Below are 23,966 nucleotides of genomic sequence, written 5' to 3'. Positions count from 1 at the left end.
ACACACTCAGCCACACCTCCCCCCAACCCCCTCCCTTGCTCTGCCTCACTGCAGCTTTCCTTCCAGAACACAGCTCTGCACCGCCTGGGCAGACCAGGGCCTTGCAGCCTGTGACAGCCAGCAGGCAGGGCACCTGCCTGGGCACCGACAACTCTCTTCCAGCTCAGAGCTGGGGATCACTTCCCAGATTATTTCACTTGACGCTCTGCAACAGATTCACTCTCACCTCTCTTTTAAACATGGAAACTGAAACTCACCTACTCAGTTTGTGTCAAGATGGGCCTAGACGCAGGCCTCCTGCCCCTGACCATCCCAGTTGACACCACAAATCCTTCTTCTTTCAACAACAACCAAGTGCCTTGCAACAACACCCCTGATTTAGCTTGTGATGACCTCCCCTCACCAGAGTATTAGTAGCTCCGTCTTTCCCATGAGGAAAAGATATTTTAGCCTTTTCAGACTCTGCAGTGCCACCAGCACCTGGCCCGTGCCTGGCACAAAGTCTCTCAACAAATAACTTGAAATGACGGAAAGATGTCCTCAGATATGAATGTGTGAACGCCATCTCTTAGCCAGCACCTCCCATGTGACAGCTACCGTGCTACAAGGTGCTTCACAATTCCTTTAGTTAATCATCTGCAGTGCCAGGAAGGACATTGTCACAATCCTCTAAGTAACCCTAGTGAGTTTATTCAAAAATTGGTTGTTTAGCTGGAACACCTATCTGCACCCCTCCGGAGAGATCATCCAGGTGCATAACTCCTTTTCAATCTTACTGTCACACTCAACCTCAGCTCACATGCACATACACACAGACACACACACCCTCCCCCTTAAAACGTTTTCAAGTGGTATAGTAAGACAAGACAGCATCACAATGCAAAATTTAAACTATATGCACCAACATATATAAGCTGCTTTACTTTAAAATGTCGTATGTAGATTGATAATTTGTGGGCACTGCCAGCATGATAAAATAAGAAAAAGAAGAGATGGTGGTGTAACATTGTCAGTCCACACTGATTGTTTTTCACCAACTTAGGGAACAACCAAGAAGTCCTGTCTTTGATTCAGTGCAGTGGACAGCAGTCCCACTCACTCCCCACCAGTGCAGGGACAACTTCCGGTATCAAGAGGACTTTGGAGACCAAATTGAGATGGTGCCAGAAAATCCCTACCAGAAAGCAGCTGGAGAGCGGCACTGAGGGCCCAGCACCCTCCTCAGAAGGACAAGAGTGGTGAAGCAGGAATCTCCCAGTTCCCAGGTCAGCACTGACCTTCCAGCTAGCAAGGTCCTCCACTGGTGAGAACTCTCTCATTATACATAAGCTCATTTTGTTGAGCGCAGCGGTGTGAGGCTCTCTGCAGCCTCTGCAGTGCTGGTTCGATTCCCGGCCTGCCTGGGAGCAACCCACATGGCACGGCAGACCTCTCCTGTCTGGCCCACTGCTCCCCTCAACAGTATTTTCAGTCCGTCTGCCTGTTCTGCTCCCCACTCTGTCTCTGGTGAATTCTCTCACCTTCCTGCGCCTCTGGCCTGTACCCCAGTTCTTATATAAATAAAATAAATCTTTTAAAAAAAGGGGGACTAAGGCATCTGCTAGGTCATACTAATGATGTGCAATGAGAAAACACTTGGTTTTAGAGGACATTTCCTTTTTTAAAAATGTGCAAACAAGTAACTCACAAAGGATTATACACATGCCCTAAGCCTGTGGAAAAGTTAAACTTACCTTATTATCAAAAATAACTTCAAATCAAAAAAAATTCAAGCCAGTGAAAATGTCTGTTTTTAAGAAAAAAGCAGAACGACATTCCCCAAACAATGCTGATCACAGAATCAACTTTCTGATTGCATGATCATTTGGAGGATGGAATTTAACAGAACCTACGATGTTAATGCACTGTCCTGGCTTCAAGGTCATAACTGGGCACCAGCACGGGAGCTGTGTGCAAAGATACTCACAACACCATGGTTAGTGCAGACTTTGTCTTTGGTTACACAACACAAACTATTACGATTAGCTCAGGATTTTAATCCAAGCATACAGCAGAATACTAACAGACATTAAAAAGGATTACTGAGCAATGATTCATTGGCTTATGTGGAAACTTCTATTTTCTGTTAGCTATTTCCAAACTCCCTAAGATTTTTTCTGACAAAACACACATTATTTCTATTACCAGAAAACAAAGATAACCAGAAGCTGTCGAAATGTATGTCAGTATAAGAAACAGTCACAATACACTGATGACTGAATAAAGCCATTGAGAGAGAGTATTAACTACATGACACTACTTTGTCTTAAATATGAATACACACAGAAAAATCTGAATACACACAGAAAAATACATAAAAATGATAGTAATGGTTTTCTTGGAAAAGCAGGATCATCCATAGTTTTTATTTTCTTTCTTCCACTTATCTGAATTTTCTACCACTTTTCCACTCTACTAATCTCCACTAATCTCTAAGTAAAGAAGGGATGTGGGGGCCTCCCCAGTGGTGCAGCGGTTGAGCGCTGGGTTGCGAAGCTGCCCGTAGCCTCTGCAGCACCAGTTCGATCCCCGGCTGCTCCCCGGCCACCGGAGAAGGGTCCCACATGGCGCGCAGACCTCTCCTGCCGCCCGCTGCTCCCCTCAGCAGTGTACTTCAGTCCTTCTGCCTGTTCTGCTCCCCGCTCTGGCTCTGGTGAATTCTCTCACCCTCCCGCGCTTCTGACTGTACCCAGTGCTTGTATGTATGTATGTATGTATAAATCAATCAATCAATCAATAAATCTTTTAAAAAAAAAAAAAAAAGAAGGGATGTGGGAGGGGAGAACAAGTCTTTTGAATGAAAACCTCAGTCTGAAAGACGGTAGCCCAGGTCTGCTGAATGCTAAGCTGAACACTCCCTTCTTCCTCTCTCACCCCCATCATCATCACCACCACCCACATACTTCTTTTTCTGAGGTATGCAGGCCTTTCATTTTGGAGAGTTTAACCTTCTAATTAGGCACTGGGATGAAAATGTGGTTTCATACAGTTCCTATCTCAGCTGGTCAAACCCTGGTTTCTAGTCAGAATGAACCTCGGTGACTGACACACAGAAACTAATCTTCAAAAGGAGACAAAATTTTGCACTACAAATTACTAGACCACAAGAGCGCTGTAACACCATTAGGCCAGGGGAATGTACAGACGCTGGAGAGCCAACTAGTGCCCCTTCATTCAGTCAAAAGACAAAGCAAAGGCAGGAAAACTCCCACCCTAGCTCAAACTCAGCAAATGACACATATCTAGTTCCAAATCTTTTTAATGACCAAGAAATATTCTGCTGACTGGACCCCAACGAGAAATATTTCCATGCAATCAGTATTCTTTCTGGATCCAATCTATAAAACGGTCCCCTTTAACAATGCAAGGGCACCTCCTATGTACTACCCGGAAACAATTTTACAAGTTAACTTTCAAACAGAAATTCCCTATTTGGAGAGAAGGGAGAGAAGCCCCTCTATCCCAAGCACTGGGCTAGATGCTTTAAGTGTTATTTTAATTTACTGATACAAGAACCCTATGAAATATTAGTAAGCCCTGCTGATAAGTGAGGACCCGTGGGGGAAGGTTGGTAACTTCACGAGAATACTGAAGTCACTAAAAGTCAGAGCCAAGCGTCAAACCCAGCCCCACATTGACTCCTCCATTGGAATAAAAGATACGCAGACAGGGAATGGCGGGGGAGGCGAGGGCATGCTGACTTCTGTTCTGGTAAGAGGGTTCCCAGTTTACCCCGCTTTCCCTCTTTCCACACCCCTCCTCCAGTCCCTGGCCTTCCCGAGGTTATCCTTCTACCCCTACACTGAACAGACCGGGATTAACTTTTCGTCAAACAGCAAGCAGTCTTCGTACCACCCAATTTTCTTTCAATTGAATGCAGTCATTATGAATCATCAGAAAGTAATCTAAATTCAAAAGTCAAGAACACATTCCAATTTAAAAACACAATTTTACATCGACATGACACATAATGGCTTGCAAAGAACAAACCAAACTGTTCAACATGGCACACCCCAGGCTCTGGGGGTGAAAGTTTTAACATATTTGCTTATCAGTTATTTATTATACTAGATATGCATTAATTCAGATGTGTAAATTTTAAAAACACTCAAATAATGCAAATGTAGCAGTGACGGAGTCAACTGTCTGCCCACCCTCTCTACGCGCACTCGCTGGGTGACCCCAGACACCCTTTTGGGGAATTAGCACAGGTAAATGAAGACACTGTGTCAGCTCCTGCGCTGAAATAGGCCTTGAATCACTCAAACCAGGCCCCAAAGTGAGAGTCTATAGTAATAAAGCCATTTTCATTGCCTGGTCTCTCCATCTGAATGTAACTTGGGGTTCTAACACACTAAAGATGGGGCCCACGCTCCACTGCAGTGGCCCTGCTACTTTGTCATATCGTCTGAGGCTCCTTTCATGTTTTTCTCTGGGAATCCAGTTTGTTAAATTTCCAAGCTAGAATTATGATCTATACAGCATTCCCCACTTTCCCTGTCTGTTCCTGGAAGACAGACAATATCTAATTATATTTCCACTTGTTAAGTAGAACAAAGAAGTAAAGGGGTGACAGGAGGGCCCTCATTGAGTTTTCAGAAATCAATTCCAGGTTCTCCCCCATATAACATTCTAAATTTTGTTTCAAAATATAGACCGTATTTCGCTAACAATAGAGGAGGAAAAAAAAAAAAAAAACCCTAAGCAAAAATGAAGATTGATAATCTTTTAAAAACTGCTCAGCTACCAAAAAAAAAGGGTTTTGCCCTCGACCTGATCATTCACTTTTCTTTGATGTTCAGGTTCAACTAATATTTCCCAGCCAGTTATCTATATCAAATGATTTCACATACATCATCTCATTTATTGTCAGTCAAATCTATAAGACTTGTTACTCTCATTTAAAAGTGAGAAGGTAGAAAAAAAGGATAACCTCGTCTTGTTAGAAAAACATTTCAATGAAAACACTCAACAGAAGTTCTGTCCTCCAAGTGATAAAGAATTTGATCAGCACTGCTGCCTAGCAAGTCTACCCCCTCTCGGTACTTTGAGCTTAGAACACCAGGCAGGCCACCCAGCACTTGCACTGTCAAGGGGAGGATTCAGGGCATTTCTAGAATCCCAGAAATCCCTGTGAGGAATTTCCAGGGGTCCACACAGTACACGAACGTCCCGACGCCAACTTCAGTGCTCCAGAGTCGGGGGCGGTGCTGAGCCCGTGGGAAAGGCTCACCAATTGCAGTGCAGTGAGTGAATAAATAAACTCCAAAGAGAATTCTCTTGGCATCAGAACACATTCCCAATCTAAGTACAAGTTAAGCTGTTAGGAAGATTGCTTAACTCTCTACACCAAAGATTAAAATGTACATAACTTTTCTGACTTAACAATTATATACTTCTAGGAGTTATCTTAAGATGATAATCAGACAAGTCAGCAAATATGTATATACAGTGAGCTTTGTCCTCTGAAGAACTGTATAATCACGAAAAGATTAGAAGTATTTAAATGTCTATCTAGTTGAATAAATGGGGAAGAATACCATGGGTTCAAGGGAGCTTAAGAATGATGTAGGTAAGTATTTGACACAGGTACGTCCACAAGCCCAAAGAAAACAGCAGGTCACAAAACTGCACACAATGTTTGTATCTGGGGATTTGCGTGTGTACGAGGCCCAAGAAAAAGAGAGGCAGAGAAGCAGCGTTAGATGTTCACATATGATTTTTACTTTCTTGTAAGTAATTTACCATCTCATTTATATTATTTTGTAATCAGCATTTCTTACTTTTATAATTAAAAAAAGACTTACTAGAACAGGCAACACCAGTAGTGACCCCAACATGAACTATAGACTTCAAGTGACAATGATGTCGATGCCGGTTCAGGGACTGACAGATGCTGACAGAAGGGGAAGCTGCAGGTGTCAAGGGGCAGAGGGCCTGCCGACTGCGCTGCCCTTTCTGTTCAGTCTTGCTGTGAACCTAAAACTGCTCTAAACAATTGTCTGTTTTTTTAAAGACTAATTAAAACCATTCCTATACAAACATTTCAAAAGTTCTGTCCATGAGAAGCATCAGAGCACCTTAGAAGTAACGCTGAGAGGTTTTTAGCAAAGGTGGCTTTAGAATACTGTGGACAGCGGGCATGAGCGGGGCAGTCAAGGAAAGCACACCACGGAGTCCAAGTTCCAGCAGCCACCCCGCCAGAAACTGATCAAAGCACACGCTCCTCTGCTGAGAACCTGACTGTTTAGTGCATTCACCCCGAGGATACTCTACTGGCTCGCTCCTGTTATTTCTGATTTAATAGCATGTTTTCTGTGAAAGCTTAGAGGACTTAAGACTGTATTAGATAATCAAGGGCTCTCGAAAAGCAATTTAACACTTTGTCTTAGCTGAGCTTTCAAATGGCATTCTAGCTGGGGCAAAGACTGGACTGCGAAAAGATAAGCTGGTCTTCAGGGGCTTTAACAAATGGCAAGATTTTAATGATAAGCAGTTTGTGTTACATTAATAAGAGGTATTTTGAGGCTAAGACCATGATTGGAATAGACTAAGAGGGAAACAGTAAATTTAATCTGGATTTTTAGTTTTTCCTTCATAAGTACATTATAACATATGCTTGCTCTATTTCACCATTTATGCCCACAAATAAAAGATGCATCTCTTATATTAGGAACTCTGAATGACATCCCGATTTTAACTGCAGGAAGGACAAGCCAGCCTTCACGAGAAGTCAATCTTTAAACCAAACTCAGGAGAACTGGCGCTGTCCTCAGGACGCACAAGCCCAGGCAGCGTGCAAGTGCCGGAAGTTCGCAGAGGGAGGTCGGTCGTACTACAGGAGCCGCACCCCTGACGCGTCCCGGCTCCCGCTTACCAAGCTGCTGTGGATTCACACTGTGCAGGAACTGCAGTGCAGATGAAGCTGCATTTACAAAAGGCACCATTAATGATTTACACAATGTGCCCGTCCGCCTGACGGCGCTGGGTGAAAGAAGTGCCATAAACTTGGTGTTCATGGAGGCACTTCCTGGTTCTCTGACATTACCCTCACTAGGACTGGGGCTATCTTGGGAGAGCATATTTGCTAGTTTCCCTTGGGAAACACCTAAAATTAAAAACGCAGTTTATTTTGGAGCATAATTTTGTGGTCAAGACATTTTTAATCACGCAGGCATTATCTCGAGTTAATTACTATCATTTTTTGGCTGGGCAGTTTTCCTCCCAATACAGCACTCTTTTACCTCAAAAGTGGTGGAACAGCATAGAGTGTAATTATTCTTGTGGCAAGTCCGCCTTTCCTAAGGCCCCTTGGGTTAAGTGTCACCAGGTTAATTGTAAGAAAGAAAATCAAAGTGACTAGGACCCGGAATTTTCAAGTTAAGAAACACTGTTTATAGGACTGAGAAAAACAGCAACATACTTGGAACCTTCACACGCCGCAGCACTCTTGATGGAAAGTGTCCCAGTGCTTACGAGGCATATTTTACTTTTTGGCTTTCGTGTCTTTGTGTGTGAAAAACAGATGTGATTCAATGTAGGCCAACCAAGGGGAACGCTCTTCCTCACCACCCCGCACCCCACAGCAACAAGCTTTGCCAGGCACCGCACCGACCTCAGCTGGGCTCAACATAAACACGGCTCCGCAGGAAACAGCAGCACATTTGAGCTTCACCGCTCTGGTGATGAGGCTGTTTTTTATTCTCCCCACTTTTAAACGGAAGGTTTCAGGGCCCGGGGCATAAGTGGTGTCCTGCCCAGTCTCCAGCTCCCAGCGGGATCTGAACCATGACGAGCCCATGAGAACCCTGTCGGGAGGGAGGCCTGGGCTCCCTGCTGGATTGACACCCCTCTGACACGTGGGCCCCACCGGGAGGAGCAGATCCCCTACGCTCTTGAACAGGTTACTTCTGAAAGCAGCGAGCCAACGCACTGCTCTGTCTGCCAGGGTGTTGTGAGAACACAAAACGAATAGCATAAAAACCTTTCAAGAAGGTCAAGGAACCACGTACACATGCAGGCACTCAGTACATCCAACTCAGAATATTCCAGCAGCAGAGATTACTTCCTGAAACACAGAGAAGACCCTAACAGGGTTTTATCTGCAGTCTACTTGGAGTGCCCTCTGCGTTGTCCACCCAGACCCGTAAGTGGCAGGCCTCACACAGGAAATCAAATCCTGGCTGCAATGCAAAACACACTAAATACGGCGACACGAAAAGTGGACGTGACACTTGTTGAGGAAGCCAAGCAGTTTCAAAACACAAATGTAAACTGCAGTCTGCATCCAAGGAAACACATTTTCTCTTTAATAAAAAAATTCTTGATTTTAAAGAACATTGTAAGATGACTTTTAATTTTAAAACGTCAAAAAGGATGACATCTTTAAAGAAAACACCTAACTGATAAACCAATACTGGAATTCTTTCTTACCTCCCACATGTACACATTATTCTTCACCTGAGATCGCTTTTTCTTATCACCAACAAATGGCCCAAACTTTTTGCCTTTTAAAATTGGTTTAGTGGCCCAGACACCTAGAAAATAAAAACCAATACTTTTATGATGTATACTGGCTATTTTAAAGACTGACAACATTAAAAGCAATTCAACTCCACAAGAGAGTTAAAAGGCCAGACTGCCTAAAAGCAAGATAATGCTAAGTCAACTGAGCTCAAGTGAAATTAAGTTAAATCAAATCTTCAAAATTTTATTTTTCTTGTTTACATTCTTCTGTACTTTCCAGGAAACAATGTTATCTATTTGTATGTTTTAAATGTTGACATGTAAAACTAGCCAGATGAAGCCACAAAAATTCTTGAAGAATAACACAATAAACAAAGAGAAAAAAATATCAGGATGTACTGAAACCACCAATAACGTGGAACTCCTTTTTCTACTTTTCCAATTTGAAGTTGTCGCCCATGAACACGAGCTGCCTTCGCAAAAGCACTAAAGTTTTATGAGTAAATGTCTTGAAGTTTGGCCAAAGTGTACAGGCCTTTCCTTTCTCATTGAGTTTCCTACAAACTTAGCTACTGGATCAACTCACTTTTCAGAGTTTCAAACAGCCAAGATTTATGCTGCTCTGTGGTTTTCTCAGAGGAGGCCCCGTGAGGAAAATGCCAGGAGGCAGCCACGCAGTCAGGGGCCAGCACCCAACATGACGCCCACTGACACCACTTGGGACAGGTTTCCTCATCTCTTGGCCTCAGTTTCCTCACAAACAGAGGGGCGGGGGCAGAGGGGGGATAGGCCGGTCCTATCCAGGGAGGAAGCTCAAGCAATTTTCTGTAAGTCTGCTAAGAATCCCACCTGATACCACAGCTCAGAAGCAATTTGTTGAGCTGTAAAACCAACCACTTTGATGTATGATATAAATGCTCAAATTACTTCATGCCTCATTTTTCAATTAAAATTAGGAAACACATTTATTAAAACTGATTCATACATATGTACACATAAACTGTAATATCAGAAGCACATCTTCAAAAATAGGAAGTAATCCAAGACTGTGTCATTTACTCCCTGAGCCTCTGTGCAGAAATCAGAATACCAACACCGAAGCCGGGCTGCTGCGCCCTGAGAGAGCCCGGCGCCCCATCTGGAACCACGTGGCCACATCTCCCGCTCAGCCCCTACCTAGGTCCAAAAAGTGTCAGAGTTTGAGACACAAGACAAGTAAGAATGAAGGCACTCACAGTGGGTGAAAGGGGCAAAACAGAAAACAATTACACATAAATAAATATAGTAGCATAATCACACCTTAAGGCCCAGTGAAATCAGAGAGGCGAGAGACGCCATCACAGATGCAGGCAGGGGTGCTCAGAGTCATGGAGGGAGGGAGCGGGGTGCGTTGCTGTTTCAGTCCTGGTTTCATTTTATCATCTAAGTCCACCCTGGAGTCTTGACTGGAAAATGCATAAACACCACATCTTCCAAGTCCAAGAGTCCATCTGGCTTTTAGGGAGCCCGGCCCACCTCAAGTGCCCCCAGAGGCAGCCTGCTCTCCCTTCCCCACCTCCCTCCGCGATCCCTGTACTCACCAATCCGAGTCTTGTCAACAGCAGATGGGAAAAGCCTCACTTCCTCCGGAAGTCCTCGAAGCACATGTTCAGGCACCTCGGCCAGAGTCTCGGGGGCTGCCACAGGCTCGGGGGCGTTCTGCAAGTGAAGACACAGGAGAGCTATTGCATGAGGAAGAATACCCAGTTAACGTTATTTTTGTTTTCTGGTCCAATAAGCAAATATGCAAAAATATAACTGAAACCTGAAACTGGCAAGCCAGGCCCCGCTGATGATGTCAAGCGTTTCAGAAGTTGCTTTGATGTTTGTTTGTCAGTCTCTAAAAGAAACCACTACTTTCTTCAAGCATGTCTGTGTTAATCTATTTTGTTCCAGCCACCTGTAGCCATTTTCAATATATGTAAATCTCTGGCACCATATTGCTTTAAACTCCCTGGGAATCTGGCAGCAAGATACAATGTAAATTTGCTTTTAAGTCAAAGGCTACCAAATAACACTTACAACATTTTAAAAGTAAGGGTCAGTACTCCTACTTAAATTCTTGGGGCGCATAATATAAAGGCGATGCCGGCCAGCTGGACCCCGCCCCACATAAGCCTTCACCCCTCCACTGACAGCATCCGCTGGGCAGGGGCTTGAATTCTAACCAAGGACACTGCCGCTTCTCTTGGGGCCTCCATGGAAGTGCCACCTTCCCAGGAAGCAGGAATTTACCACTGCGGCCCAGCCCAGTCTCTACAATGTCACAAAGTCACTAACAGAGATTTTTACACAATGACTAATCAAGATGTATGTCTAGGTTCATGATCATCTTCAGAAGCGAGATTCTATCAGACATGAATGTAAGGTAAAAGGAGGAGGAGATTGGAGTCCGCAAGTAGAACATGATTGTTATTTTAAAAATAACTTTCACGGGGCCGCACCTGTGGACTTCCCGGCCCTTAGAAGCTCTCTGTGTGTCATTCCTCCCTAGTTTCTAATGTTTCTGTTAAATGTTCAGTAACTGGTTCTACTAAATGTTTCTCTTCAATAAATTCATTGAATGTTAAAAAAAAATAAAATAAAATAACTTTCAAATCAAAGCAAAACCAATTGCGTCTTAACTGGTCCCACCTAGCCCCGCAGTATGAGGAGCATGTCATGGCAGCATGAAGAATGATGGGCCTGGTAGTACGAGACTGTGTTTTATTTCACTGCAGCAGGAAACATGTCCTAAGGACTTTCAAAGAAACCAACATTAGCATAAAGCAAGCCCCAAGCTGAAAAGATTAATTTTCCCACAACAACAAAGCTCTTCGTTTTTAAGAACATTCTGTGCCAAGAAAAGAATATCATTCCAAATTTGCGTGCTACCCATATTTCAGTTTTCCTTTTTTATGTCAACAGGCTGGCTTTAAGAGGAAGAAATGCCATAGCAATAAGGAAGTCAGTATGAAGGTCCACCTCGGGTCACTTCGAGTTGGAATAGCAAAAGCAGGCAGCCAGAGACAGGGCGTCCTGCCTGGCACAGGGTACTCAGAAGCACAGCTGCCTCCATCCTCTCTGATGGCGCCTCAGTCCCGACAATCTCACCAGGCTCGAGCTTCCCTAGCACGGGACTATTAAAACCACCCAGGAGAAAGCCTCATGGTATCTTCAGTTAGCTGAAGTACAAATACAAATCAGCACACAAATTTGTCATTTCTAAATATGGTATCTTGGGCCTCCCTGGTGGCCTAAGGGTTGAGTCTCAACACTATCACCACTGCAGCATGAGTTCGATCCCCGGCCAGGGAGCTGTCCCACATGGCGCAGCAGACCTCTCCTGGCTCACTGCTGCTCCCACCAGCAGTGGATTTCAGTAGAAACAGCTGTTTTACTCCCCGCTCTGTCTCTGGTGAATCCTTTCACCACCATCACCCTGCACCTCTGGCCTACAGTTCTTCCATGAAAAAATAAATCTTTAAAAAAGTAAATAAAGAAAATAAATATGGTATCCTCATTTAAAAAAATTTAATCTGTAAGCTGGATTTTTGGAAACATGAATGCATTTTTTTCAAGGCAGAGTACGGTAGTTGGTACCCTAAGCCACTGGTAAAGTAAGCAGTAGTAACAAGCACTAGCCAAGGTTGAGTGCTAGCAGCACAGGGAGTTTTCTCCTCTATTCTCAGAGGCTACCCTAAGGCAAAGATTGAAAAGGATCTGGCACCACGGTAACCTGCCCAGGAGCATTGAGGAAGGGAGTCAGCTAGCCAGCCCTGCCAATGGAAGGCGCTATTAGTGCAACACTAGGAAGAAGTGAGTGTGTACACAGAACTCCCTCGACAGGCACGACAGAGCTTATTCCAAACAGCAGGGTGGGGACTGTCAGCACCTGCTCCCAGGTCCCCCCTCGAGCCCCCTTCTCCCCCGCCCCAACACACACACACATACACACACACACACACACGCACACACACACGGAATCTGAGGCTTCGGGAAGTTGTCTAGGTTGTCGTGGCCAAGGCTGGAATCTCCATTTGAAACCAGAGGTCCCACCTAATGTGGTATTTTTGATAAGATTCTGCTCTTTGAGGCCTGAGCCTAATGTAAAACATGGCGCCTATATTTGATAACGCTCAATTATATCACTGATATCACTGAAATTTGCTGAGAGCAGAACTTAAATGCTCTTCACACAAACACACCAAGACATGTACATGAGGTGGTGGGCAGCAATTAACCAGATGGAGAGAAACCTTTACCATATGTGTATATATATATATACTCCACACTTTAAATACCTTACAATTTTATCTGTCAGTTATACCTCAAAAAAGCAGAAGAAAAAAAAAAGATCCTGCAGGAATGTAACCTGAGCAGCTCTGCCCTATGGCCTCTGCGTTTCCAGGAACCTGTCAGCAGGAGCTGCACCCAAGGCAGGACCCGACATACGCACGGGAAACGTAGAACCTGAGCAAAAGCTGGAGAGACCACGCGTGCTAACACGTCAGAAACACCTGTGAGTATAAAGGCCCTGGGCAGAGCTGCCACAGCGGGGAGAAACAAGGAAAATTCCCACACATTAATTTACCGGCTTCCTGAGAAGCCACTATTGTGGCTCCTTACCCAGCATCAGAAAGCCTTTTTTGTTTATTTTAGGATCTTTCACACCACAGGGGGCTCAGCTGAAGCCCCAGGAAGTCGTCGGATTCAGACACAGGCAGCTGGGACCTTCCCTTGACCTCTTGGGCTGCTGGAAACTGCCCAGAACATTTTAGAAGCTCAGTGGTTGGAGAAGCGGAAGAGGGCGGCTCGCGGGAGGTGTGCCAGACAGAAGCCCCTCCCTCCTCCTCCTCTGCTGCGCAGCTCTGGTCACAATGGAAAACAACTGTCAGCATCCTTCTGTGTTCAGCAGCCCCCAGAGGGCAACGCAGACAGAATGAAATGCTTAATCCCACCTAAACACTAGAAGGAGTAAGTGATTCCTGTGAGCTAACTTACATCTTTTTTTCAAACAGGAACAGAAAGATAACAGGGTCACCTGTCAGAAAGTACTTTCTACCTGTGTGCCTGAATTTCTTGAATCTGAGGCTGGTATTCTTCGGGGTCAACATAAGAAGACTGTTTTAGAAAATGGGAAAGCTCTCCATGCCTGGCCACCAATTCAGAAGTAAACCTGTGGAACCAAAGAACTTTTAAAAGAAAGTTTCTCTAACACCCATAAACGGAGCTTGCATTTATATGGATCCTGATGTCGCTTCTCGGACGTCTGGCTCTGATCAAGTGCACATGGAGCCTGACAGAACCAGACGCCACACCCCTCCACAGGGGTCACCTTGGTTCCTGTGCTAGAGAATCGCCACGTTCCCCACATGGGTTCGGTCTGAAAGAAACTGCAACATCTCCTCAACTTATTATAATATTTCTGAGTCACTACTGTGGGCCAGGCAACATTTTCAGCATCTCATCTGCCTTCACAACACGTCCCTCCAGTGAGGAAGACAGACAAAACCAAAAATCACAATGCCAGGTAGTTCTTCACTGCTGTGCTGAAGAAAAATCAAGCACAAGAGGGCGTGCAGTGTAGAGATGGGGCAGAACACTCTGACAGAGGAGGGGGCACAGGACAAAGCGGCTGGGAAGGCCAGTCTTGAGTTAGGGATAAGCCTGGTGGGCTCAGAGAACACTCAGGCCAGAGACCGAAGTGCCCGAGCAGAGCAGCTGAGATAAGAGCAGCTGCTGCTAGGCGGGGAGGGGTGCGCTGGGGTAAGGCCTTTGAGAACTGCGTCTCCCTTCACTGGTCTGCGCAGACGTGGAGTAAAAAGGTGACCACCTGGACGCCAGACCCAAGCTCCAGACAGGAAGCTGGTTTCTCCTCCCAGCGGCCAACAGTCTCCTCTGCCCGCCCCTGCACACCCCTGCCCCATTATTCCAGAATATTCTACCACAGATCACTGTGATGAACACCAAACAAATGACAAGGACTTGCAGGCTTTCCTATTACACAGGAAACAAAAATCTTTACTGCACTGCTTAACAAAGCATAATCTCCAAAAAGCCTTCAATAAACTGAGAAGGAACAGAAAATATCCAGTTTAAGTTCATTTAATAAATGGCTCAGGTATTAACTATTAATCAGTCATTAATACAATGCCTCCAACCTCCTACCTGGAATTCAAAGAAAGCCAGCGTTCCCTCCCATCCCCAGTCGATGGCCACAGCCTCTCTCTCCTTTATTCAGTCCATCATTCAGTCATCAACAAACTCCTCTCAGTGCCTGGCCCTGGCCGGGGGCTGACACTGAGTGAGCTGAAAACAAAGGTCAATGACACTGATCCAGGACCCTCCTCAAGAGACTTGCTGGCTAGAAGAACTGGTCCTTCTGGTTTCCTAAGACAAGCACCTCAGAGACCTGTGAGTCTCCAGTTCTGAACTTGCAGAGGGTCTTCAGATCCTTCTACTGCTCCCCCCTAAAACCACCCCCATCCCCTCAGGATGACCGTCCCCTGCAGGATGGGGTAAGGAGCTTGGGGAGTAAAAATATTTACTCCTTCCCTGTGGGGCAAGGTCTGTGCTAAGCACTTCCCTGAACTGTCTCCCCGAGCCCTCACTGAGGGGCCAAAGCGGGGCCAGGCTTCTCTCCACACTGTGCCAGCTCTTTCCATACATAGCCTCCTCTAGTCTCTAGCCCTACTGCAGTTGTAGGGACTTTCATGATCCCCAATTCACAGATGAAAGCGAAGCTCGCCCAGTCACAGCTAGTAAGTAGCAGCTCCGATTCATACCCAGAGAGTCAGACTTCAGGGTCTGGAAGCCCAATCGCCCCACCTCAGCGTTGCCCTGCCAGGAATCTTCCCAGGCTGCGCGGCAGCGAAGGAGTGGAGCCAGGAGGAAGTCCAGACATCAGACTCGAGTCTACATGTCTACTGCTAAACCCTAGGCTCGCACTGTGGTCTCGGGACACCTGTGACGTCTGTTTTGGGGGCTTCACAAGGTCGGATTTTTTTTTTTTAAAGATTTATTTTTTATTTATACAAGAGCAGGGATACAGGCCAGATGCGCCGGAGGGTGAGAGGATCCACCGGAGACAGAGTGGGGAACAGAACAGGCAGACTGACGAAATACACTGCTGAGGGGAGCAGTGGGCAAGACAGGAGAGGTCTGCTCGCCCTGTGGGTTGCTCCGAGGCCAGTGGGGATTGAACTGGCACTGCAGAGGCTGCGGACAGCTCCACAGCGCTGCGCTCAACCCCCTGCGTCACCAGGGAGGCCCAATGTCAGATTATTTCTATAGTAAGAGGTAAACTGCCCTTTTCACTCTCAAACATGTAGAGGGGACTTTATAGAGATTGCTACTTTATATAGAATTCAAATTGAGATTTAAGTGCCACCATTATTCAACATATTAATTTCCTAAACTACACATTCATTAATTAAGGCTTAAATCATAACAAATAGGAATCACCTTACTGGGAGTCTTTCTTTTTAAAGTCTGAGAATAAATTTGTACTTATATTTTCTATTAAAAAACTCTGTACTATGTTGTAGTATAGAACTTTATAATAATATGTTAAATCAACAAAATGGTTTCAATTTTTCACACCATATATATTTTTAGGATGGAAGAGGGGAGATTACTAAAACAAAGGGGAGAAAGTCATCCCAGGATTTCACCACATCTTTAAAAATATAAGTAGAGCAGATTTATCTAGATGATCAGATGGTCTCCCCAAAAAATCTTCCATAAAGTGAGTAAACTACCGACACACAGGGCAACGGGGGTGGATCTCAAAGACAGGATGGAAAGCAAAAGCAGACAGTCATGAGCACCGCGCACGTGGCGGTCCAGCACAGGAAACCCATCCGCAGGGCCAGGGCCGGCCTCTCTGCAGCCGGGGCTAGGAGAGGACTGGCTGCAGACAGCCGGAAGGGACTGTTCGGGGTGAAGGGAACACTCCACATCCTGAGAGTGGAGGATGGCCCACTTGTAATGGTTAATTTTGCTGCACATGATTTATGCCTCAAATTTGACTTTCGTGCATAACATAAATCCTATGTTCTCCTCGTTAAAGTATGTTAAAGGAAACCATAATGTTCCTAGAAAACAAAGCACCAATGTCACACCAAAAAAATAAATTTTTCCCACCAACTCAAACATTCTCTGTCCTAAACCTTCCAATGCTCTCCCGTCTCCCCGGCAAGGAGAGACAACCACCTCTGCTCCTGACAACCACCACAGAGCGGACAAGAGCCTCTGACAGCACTGGCTGCTCCAGCACGCAGTCCCTCTGGGCCGCACCGCTCCCTTGTGAGTACCTAGTTTCTTAAACACCAATTTGATTGACATTCCAAGTAGAGAATGAGGGGGAGGGGTTGGGGGTGGGGGCTGGAGGATGGAAAAGATTAGATTCAATATTGCTTAATATCAAGAACTCCACAGTATATTCACACTACAATACATATTAATGTCAGACTAATAAAAATCGCCAGAGTAACTGGAGATTATCTAAAATTCTATGAGCAACTCTTCTTTATTTAGACTTGCAAAGACTCTCAGCTACTATTCTGGGGGCAAACACTGGGGAGAAAACTCAGACAAGCTTCGGTTTACTAAAACAGCATTAAATCACATTTGGATAGTAAATGACTATGACGGCAAGACAACAGACAGATGGGGACACAGAAATCCTATGTACCGCCCCTGGAACACAACCAACCATTCTGAAACACACACAAAAAAGTATCCTCTTTCAAAAGCTGCCAGGTTCATTAAGTTGTCTGACAAATGGAACTGTCCTCCAAGAAGGTGCTAACCTTAATAACAAACAGCGCCACACTCCACCCCCTTCCAATCCAGTCTCCATGGCACCGAAAGAGTGACAGTCTGAAAAATGGAAATCAGATGATGTTACTTTTAGTGGTCTGTTTCCCACTGCACTTAGGATAAAATACAAGCTTTTTCCTGTGGCCCTAAGGCCTTATAAACCTGGCACTCATCTCTCACGCTGACTTCATCCTGTCCCAGAGTCCCTGATGCTGGCCAAGCTCATGTCCTGATCTGCTCTCTGTTTCGTGAACCAGCAAGCTCATCCCACCTCAGGGCCTTTGCACTCACTGTTCACTCTGCCTAGAATTTTCTGCCCCAGATCCTCACATATCTGGTTCTTGGTTCTTAATTGAGTCTCCGGGCTATACTGCATCTCTTCAGAACAGCCTTCTCTGAGCATGTCTCCCAGGGCCCTCTGCCCGTGTGCCCGTGGACACACCCTCTCACGCTACCTTGTCTGTCTTCACGGCACACACTTCACTATCTCAAGTCACCTTGTTTGTCTTCCTGCTTTTTTGCCTTCTCTTTGGGAGCACGGACGCTGCAGAGCAGAGTCCTGGCTGGCCCAGTTCACTGCAGAGCCCACCCACGCTGGGACACAGGCTACGCAGGATGACGAGGGACTGAACATGCAGAGCAGTTAAAGAGATGCAACCAGGCGGGCTTACCGCAACTCCTGCGGGTCTGCAGCATCAAGCGATTCAATGCTTCTTTATTATATAAAACAGTAGAGTTTTTTAAATGCTAGTAACAATTTAAATTATGCCAAGATCCTTTTAAAAAACCTAAGAATGACTCAATAAATTAGTGATTGAGGCACTTGTTTTAAATCATTAGGACTGAAGCGCAGACAATGCTCCAGGACAACTACACCTCAGTGAAAGGGGGACAGTGACCAGGGCTGTGGTCACCGTGACAGCTCTCCCCGCCCAGTCCTCCAACAGCACTGCAGGGCTGCTCTGCTCTGAGCTCGAGTCTTATGTGAGATGTGGCCGTAGGACCAACTGGTCAATAAACATTGAGTAGAAGTGGTAAGAGATGGGACGGTCTCCATCATCCTTGGTTCCTGAGCAACAATGAGAGCTGACCCGCACTGGCTGTGCAGCAGGAACACAGGCTGTGCTGCATGTGAGGGCCCTGGGGCCCTGGAGTCGCCTGCCTGTCAGCATGGCATGACCCAGCGAGTCTCGACCGAGGAAGCAACGCCACACAGTGACCAGGGGCCTGGCTGTGGACACTGAGGGGGGAGGGAGGGTGACTCAGAGCCCATCGCTCACTCTCAAGTGACCCCAGGTAGCCCAAGGCCTCTTTGGGCCTCAAGGTCTCATCCATAAAATGAGGCTGCGGCACCTACACGTGACAGAGCGGCTAAAAGACAGAGGTGTGACAGAAGGCCCCCAACACCCCACAAGTGGCTGGCGTACTGAGCGAACAGGTGGCGGAGGACATGGCTCTCCACACCAGTGCCAAAAGCCCTAGGAGACTCACTCACAGACCCCGCTCGCAGGGATGCTCTATAAAGTAAAGCAAGGCACACTACTCAGTGAAACTCATTTATAAAGTTCTGCCTAGATAATCCAGGACAAGAGTTGAATGCTGGGTGGGTGTGGTGTGTCAGCGAGGTAAGTAAAGGCTCCTAAGGTTTGAAAATGGGGTGAAGGGAGGAAGTCGTGGCCCTCCTGGGCCTGCCTACCAGGCCTGGGCTCGGTGGGAAGGGACGGGCTCATGGGCAAAGCGAGCGGGCTCTAAACAGAGAAGGTGAGCAATACCAAGGAAGGGGTCAGTGCTGAGTGAAAAGCAAAGCAGAAGACAAAGGACAAAGAGCATGTGGGCCTGGGGTCTCGGGCAGCCCAGGGTTGGGCCAGAAGATGGCCTGGAGCCACCTGAACACGCCAGCAGGTGGAGCAGTTCAGAACAGCGTCAAGCCAGTGCTCAAAGCACCAGAAGGCTTTGGATTCCTTTCTTCTAAAGCACTCACTTCTCAACAGTGGGGTGTGCTCACACCTTGGCTCCCGCAGGCCCTAAAAACTTCACCTGTACGACACAGACGAGTGAATGATTCTGAGCTACCGCTGTCGTCGAGACCACACCTGCCATAAGCCACAGATCTGACAGCTGAAATTCATCATAACAGGATGATCAGTCCCCAGGGAGAATAATTTAGTACCAAAATCGCCATCAAGACTCAAATTAAAAGTCAGTCTAATTCTGGGCCTCCCCAGTGGCGCAGCAGTTGAGTGCTGGCTTGCGAAGCTGCCCGCAGCTTCTGCAGTGCTGGTTCGATCCCCGGCCACCAGGTGAGGGTCCCACATGGCGCGCAGACCTCTCCTGCCGCCCGCTGCTCCCCACAGCAGTGAACTTTATCAGTCTGCCTGCTCTGCTCTGACTCTGGTGAATTCTCTCACCCTCCCGTGCTTCTGACTGTACCCGGTGCTTGTATAAATAAAGTATAAATAAATAAATAAATCTTAAAAAAAAAAGTCAATCTGATTCAATTGAAAGCTTTTTTAATATCCGAATTTTTGCATAGCTTTTCATTTATTGTTCATTTTCACTGATGGAAAACGAGAGGAATAACTACTAGGGGAAAACACAAAATGTCCCGAAACAATTCTTAGGTTTTTTTTCTTTTTTTTTTTTTTTTAAAGATTCATTTATTTATACAAGAACCGGGGTACAAGCCAGATGCGCGGGAGGGTAAGAAGATTCACCAGAGACAGAGCGGGGAACAAAACAGGCAGACTGACGAAATGCACTGCTAAGGGGAGCAGCGGGCGAGACAGGAGAGGTCTGCCACGGCATGTGGGACCCTCGCCGGCTGGCCAGGATCAAACCGGCGCTGCAGAGGCTGCGGACAGCTTCACAGCGCGGCGCTCAACCGCCTGTGCCACCAGGGGAGGCCCGATTCCTAGTTTTTAAAACCTACTAAGTTGATCATTAAAAAAACACTCATAGATTCTGTGCCATGACATAATAAACAGATCTAATTATCAAATAATTAATATTCTTCAAATAATGAAAATGTAACTAAAGGTACTAAAATCCTGACTTATAAAATGTGGACACTTTTTATAATCCAAGTAAGCTTCATTACTACCAGACCATTAAAATTACATCCAAGTCCGAAACATGGTAGCCATTAGGAGCCAAGGAGGACCCCCTTCCACTGATACTTGGCACCTGGCATCAAAGGGCCGTCCTCTGCAGGTCTGATAGCAAAACTTGTCAAAAGCAACATGAACTTGTTAAAGAGCCAAAAAGAGAAATGGTTACTGCTCCACTCTCGTGAGTGCCAGGTGGGCTTTCTTTAGCCACAGGTTCATCTGGCGTAAGTGGACTACCGAAGCAAAGTGTCCAACTGGCCCATAAATATAATAAACATAAAATATGACTATCCCACTATGGTGTAAGAATTAAGGCATTATTAAGCATTAGGGTCAAGTTGTAATCACCTGAAAGAAATGACTGCTAAACTGTGATGCAATGAAAGCAAGGTCAATATTTAGATTCCACTTTGGAAATAAATGTTCAAGAACATTCTAGGCCCGAACCAAGACTGCTCTGAAACAGTTCCCTGCAGTAGAAACCCAAGCTCCTCCGGGTGACCAGATTCACAGTAAGAATCACCTTAAAAGAGGAAAATGAAATGGATGGCATCTATGTGCACGACTGTGAAGGGCAAAGACTGTGGAAATCCGCTCTGTTCTCTTTGCCCTCCCCCATCACACCATTTCAACAATAATTTGCGTTCAAAAGCATGTCAATAAATCTGCAAATTTTAAAGTAATAGAAACCACGTGCCCCATGTGCTCACCAGATTCTGTTTTTATGAGGTTTGGGCCCCTGCATTAAAATAAACCTTATTTTTGATAAAGTAATGAAAAGAAATCAAAAGAATCCATTTGAAAAATTTCACATCTCTCAATCCAACATGGGACTGGAGTTATTAAACCTGGTCACCTAATGAAGCTGGGCTTATGATCTTAAGTTCGAAGCATCTGTAAATGATAAAAAGGTGCTCGAAGTTTCAGTGGCTGAGGAGTAGAAAACGTTTTCAAGATTGATAGTTTTAAGCTAAGCACTTAAAATTACAGACTTGAGATTTTTAAGTCATATCCTTCATATTTTAAAAAAAAATGTGTTTATGAAGATTTCAAAGAGAGTATTTCTGATACCCATATATTTCTCTAACTGCAAGAGAAATGATATTAAGACCAGAAATCCTACTTCAAAGTATAGTGGGTCCAGCATAATTGGTTCTGTTTACCAGAACACCCTTGTGGCTGTATAAAGAGCCAGAGCAGAATTTTAATCTCCAGGTAATCTCACGCTCCTTTAAAAAGGAACACAGCTTACATTTCAATTACTGTCCTCTTGTTTTTATTCTATGAACGGGTTTTTCAAGAAAATGCTAGTTTCTCAATTGATCAGGAAAACTTCAAAAAATAGCTTTCAATCTTCCCTATTAAATCAGTGGGTAGTTACAAAATAACATCCAAAATAAAAAGCTTACTAAGTTAAAAAAAGGAACACGATATATAGCGTGGCAGAAGAAAGTCTGAACGCCGGTCTCCAGAAAGGAGTCCTCTCCCCAGGGCGCCACAGAAACACCCCCAACGCCAGACAACACCCCTTCTGCTCCACCAACGCACCAAGACACACTGTGAAAGCAGTGAAATAATCAATGGAAGTATTAAGAAACAGAAAGGAAAATCTGGGAGAAATGAATGTGTGTGTTTCTAGCTTTTCAAAATTAAGAACTGGTCTGACATCTAAGTAATGTATTTGTATAAATTCTTATTTTTAAACTCACCTGATTCATTTTCAATTCCTGTTGTGTTCTGAAAAGATACACACAACAAAGAAACTTCTTTGATTACATGAGCCCTAAAAAGAAAAACAGACAATTGTAATATGTACCTGCCTACAAATTGACAGTGATTTAAAACCACATACAGAACTGCAGAGTTTGCTCAAAGGGCCATTCATAAAGCAACGCCGTGCCCGGTCAGCTGCCATCTACGCTGAGAGGTTACCTCGCAGATTTATTATTCACCATAAAATAGATTTCTATTAATCCTTACTGGGGTTTCACTGTGTGCTACAATAGTAAGCAGACATGTTAGAATGACATCAAATTTGTGCTTTGAAATTGTGTCATTCCTAAGAAATAAATCAGCTTTGTAAACAGAAACACAAAGCATTGTTAACTTATTCTGCAATGGAAAAGTCCTTTTATTTATATCAATAACACTGTGTTAAATGCAAATGCAGTCAAGACCCCTTAACAGTATTTTTTTTTTCAAGTCCCTGAAGACGGATTTACTAACATTTCCACGGGGAGTTGTCTTTGAGCAACAGAACAAGAACCTCACCTTAAAATGCAAATATTTTAATAAAAGTTATTTGGGGAGAAATATAATTATTCCTTTAAAATGTTGGCTGAATATATTCATAGCATAGTAAAACAATGAGAAGACAAATCATTTCTTATAAATGCACGTGACATACTTGCTTCTAAATAACAGTCTGAAGATGAGCCTTTCTGCAATGCACGTCGTGGGATTCACATCAAGTCATCGGAAAATCAGGCCACTGTAGGTGCTGATACTGGAACTGTCTGATACTGGAACACATCTGCTGGTACTGGAACTGTCCCCGGCATGTACACACACACCAGTAAGCATAATTCTATTTCTTCGTGAACTTGCTTATACTTCACTTTCCTTTCTAAGACTGGACTAATGTTATAACTGCATGTTCTGTTAATAAACCAAGGAACTAATTTAATGGCATTCTTCACACTAAAGTATGCTGCCTGTCCATTATTATAAAGAACAGTGCTTTGCTGTTTTCATCTCCCCTCCCCACTCACTGTTCCTTAGTTGGCAGTTTTCGTGGTTTTTGGTTTTTGTTTTTTTTCCTTGAGCTATTCAACCACACTCACCTGGCCATCTTAAAGAATCAAACGCACTTTATTAAAGTTAGGGCCTGGTCATCCAAATGGATTGTCAGTCAAAACTGGCATAGGGAGTAAGCATTCCCTAACTTGCAACTTGTCAGAGAGCTCAGTGCCAGCAAACCAGCATCAACTCAACGAATACAGTTCAGGTAACCCGAGGCTAACTCCTAACTTCACGCATTTACATCTTAACCTGGAGCGGCTTTCAGGTATGCATGCAACATATCTTTTCTCAGGGGCACCTTTCACGCAGCCTCATTGACCCTCTTCCACGAGACTGGAGATGGCTGTGAAGTTACAAATACTCAGTGTTCCTGCAAAAAAGTGAGACTAAAGGGAGGCCACTGCACTTGGGCTGGCCGACTCCTCCCAGTGCACACTGTCCCCTCCATCAAGGCCACCTGGCAAAGCCCTGTGCAACCAATGCCAGGGTGCCTCCCACAATTTCTGACAACCAAAATTAACCTCTGCACATCTCCAACACCCTCCCAGGCGAGAACCTCTGAACTGTAATAATGACATGACTAGCTGCAATATGGTCATATATTTTATAGTAACTAAAAGTTGTTTTTGGAGTAACTTCCTTAAGATTTCTCCAGCACTATGTGCCACCCCACCCCCCACCTTGTGAAGCCCCCAACAATCCTCCATG

The 23,966-nt window shown here is 45.0% G+C and overlaps 1 protein-coding gene across 1 annotated transcript in view; it reads right to left on the bottom strand.

Annotated features, from left to right (window-relative positions):
* The window catches only part of PRDM2 (PR/SET domain 2), a gene marked incomplete at both ends in the record, with an annotated part of 90,446 nt that overhangs the window by 56,786 nt on the left and 9,694 nt on the right, over window positions 1–23,966 (bottom strand). The window contains 4 exon segments of the mRNA XM_084244079.1: window positions 8,473–8,576; window positions 10,086–10,203; window positions 20,490–20,543; window positions 20,545–20,573. Coding sequence (XP_084100205.1) covers window positions 8,473–8,576; window positions 10,086–10,203; window positions 20,490–20,543; window positions 20,545–20,573 — 305 coding nt within the window.

Source organism: Talpa europaea (assembly GCF_964194135.1).
Source record: "Talpa europaea genome assembly, chromosome: 9".
Taxonomy (NCBI): domain Eukaryota; kingdom Metazoa; phylum Chordata; class Mammalia; order Eulipotyphla; family Talpidae; genus Talpa; species Talpa europaea.
This window is presented reverse-complemented; position numbering and strand designations above follow the sequence as displayed.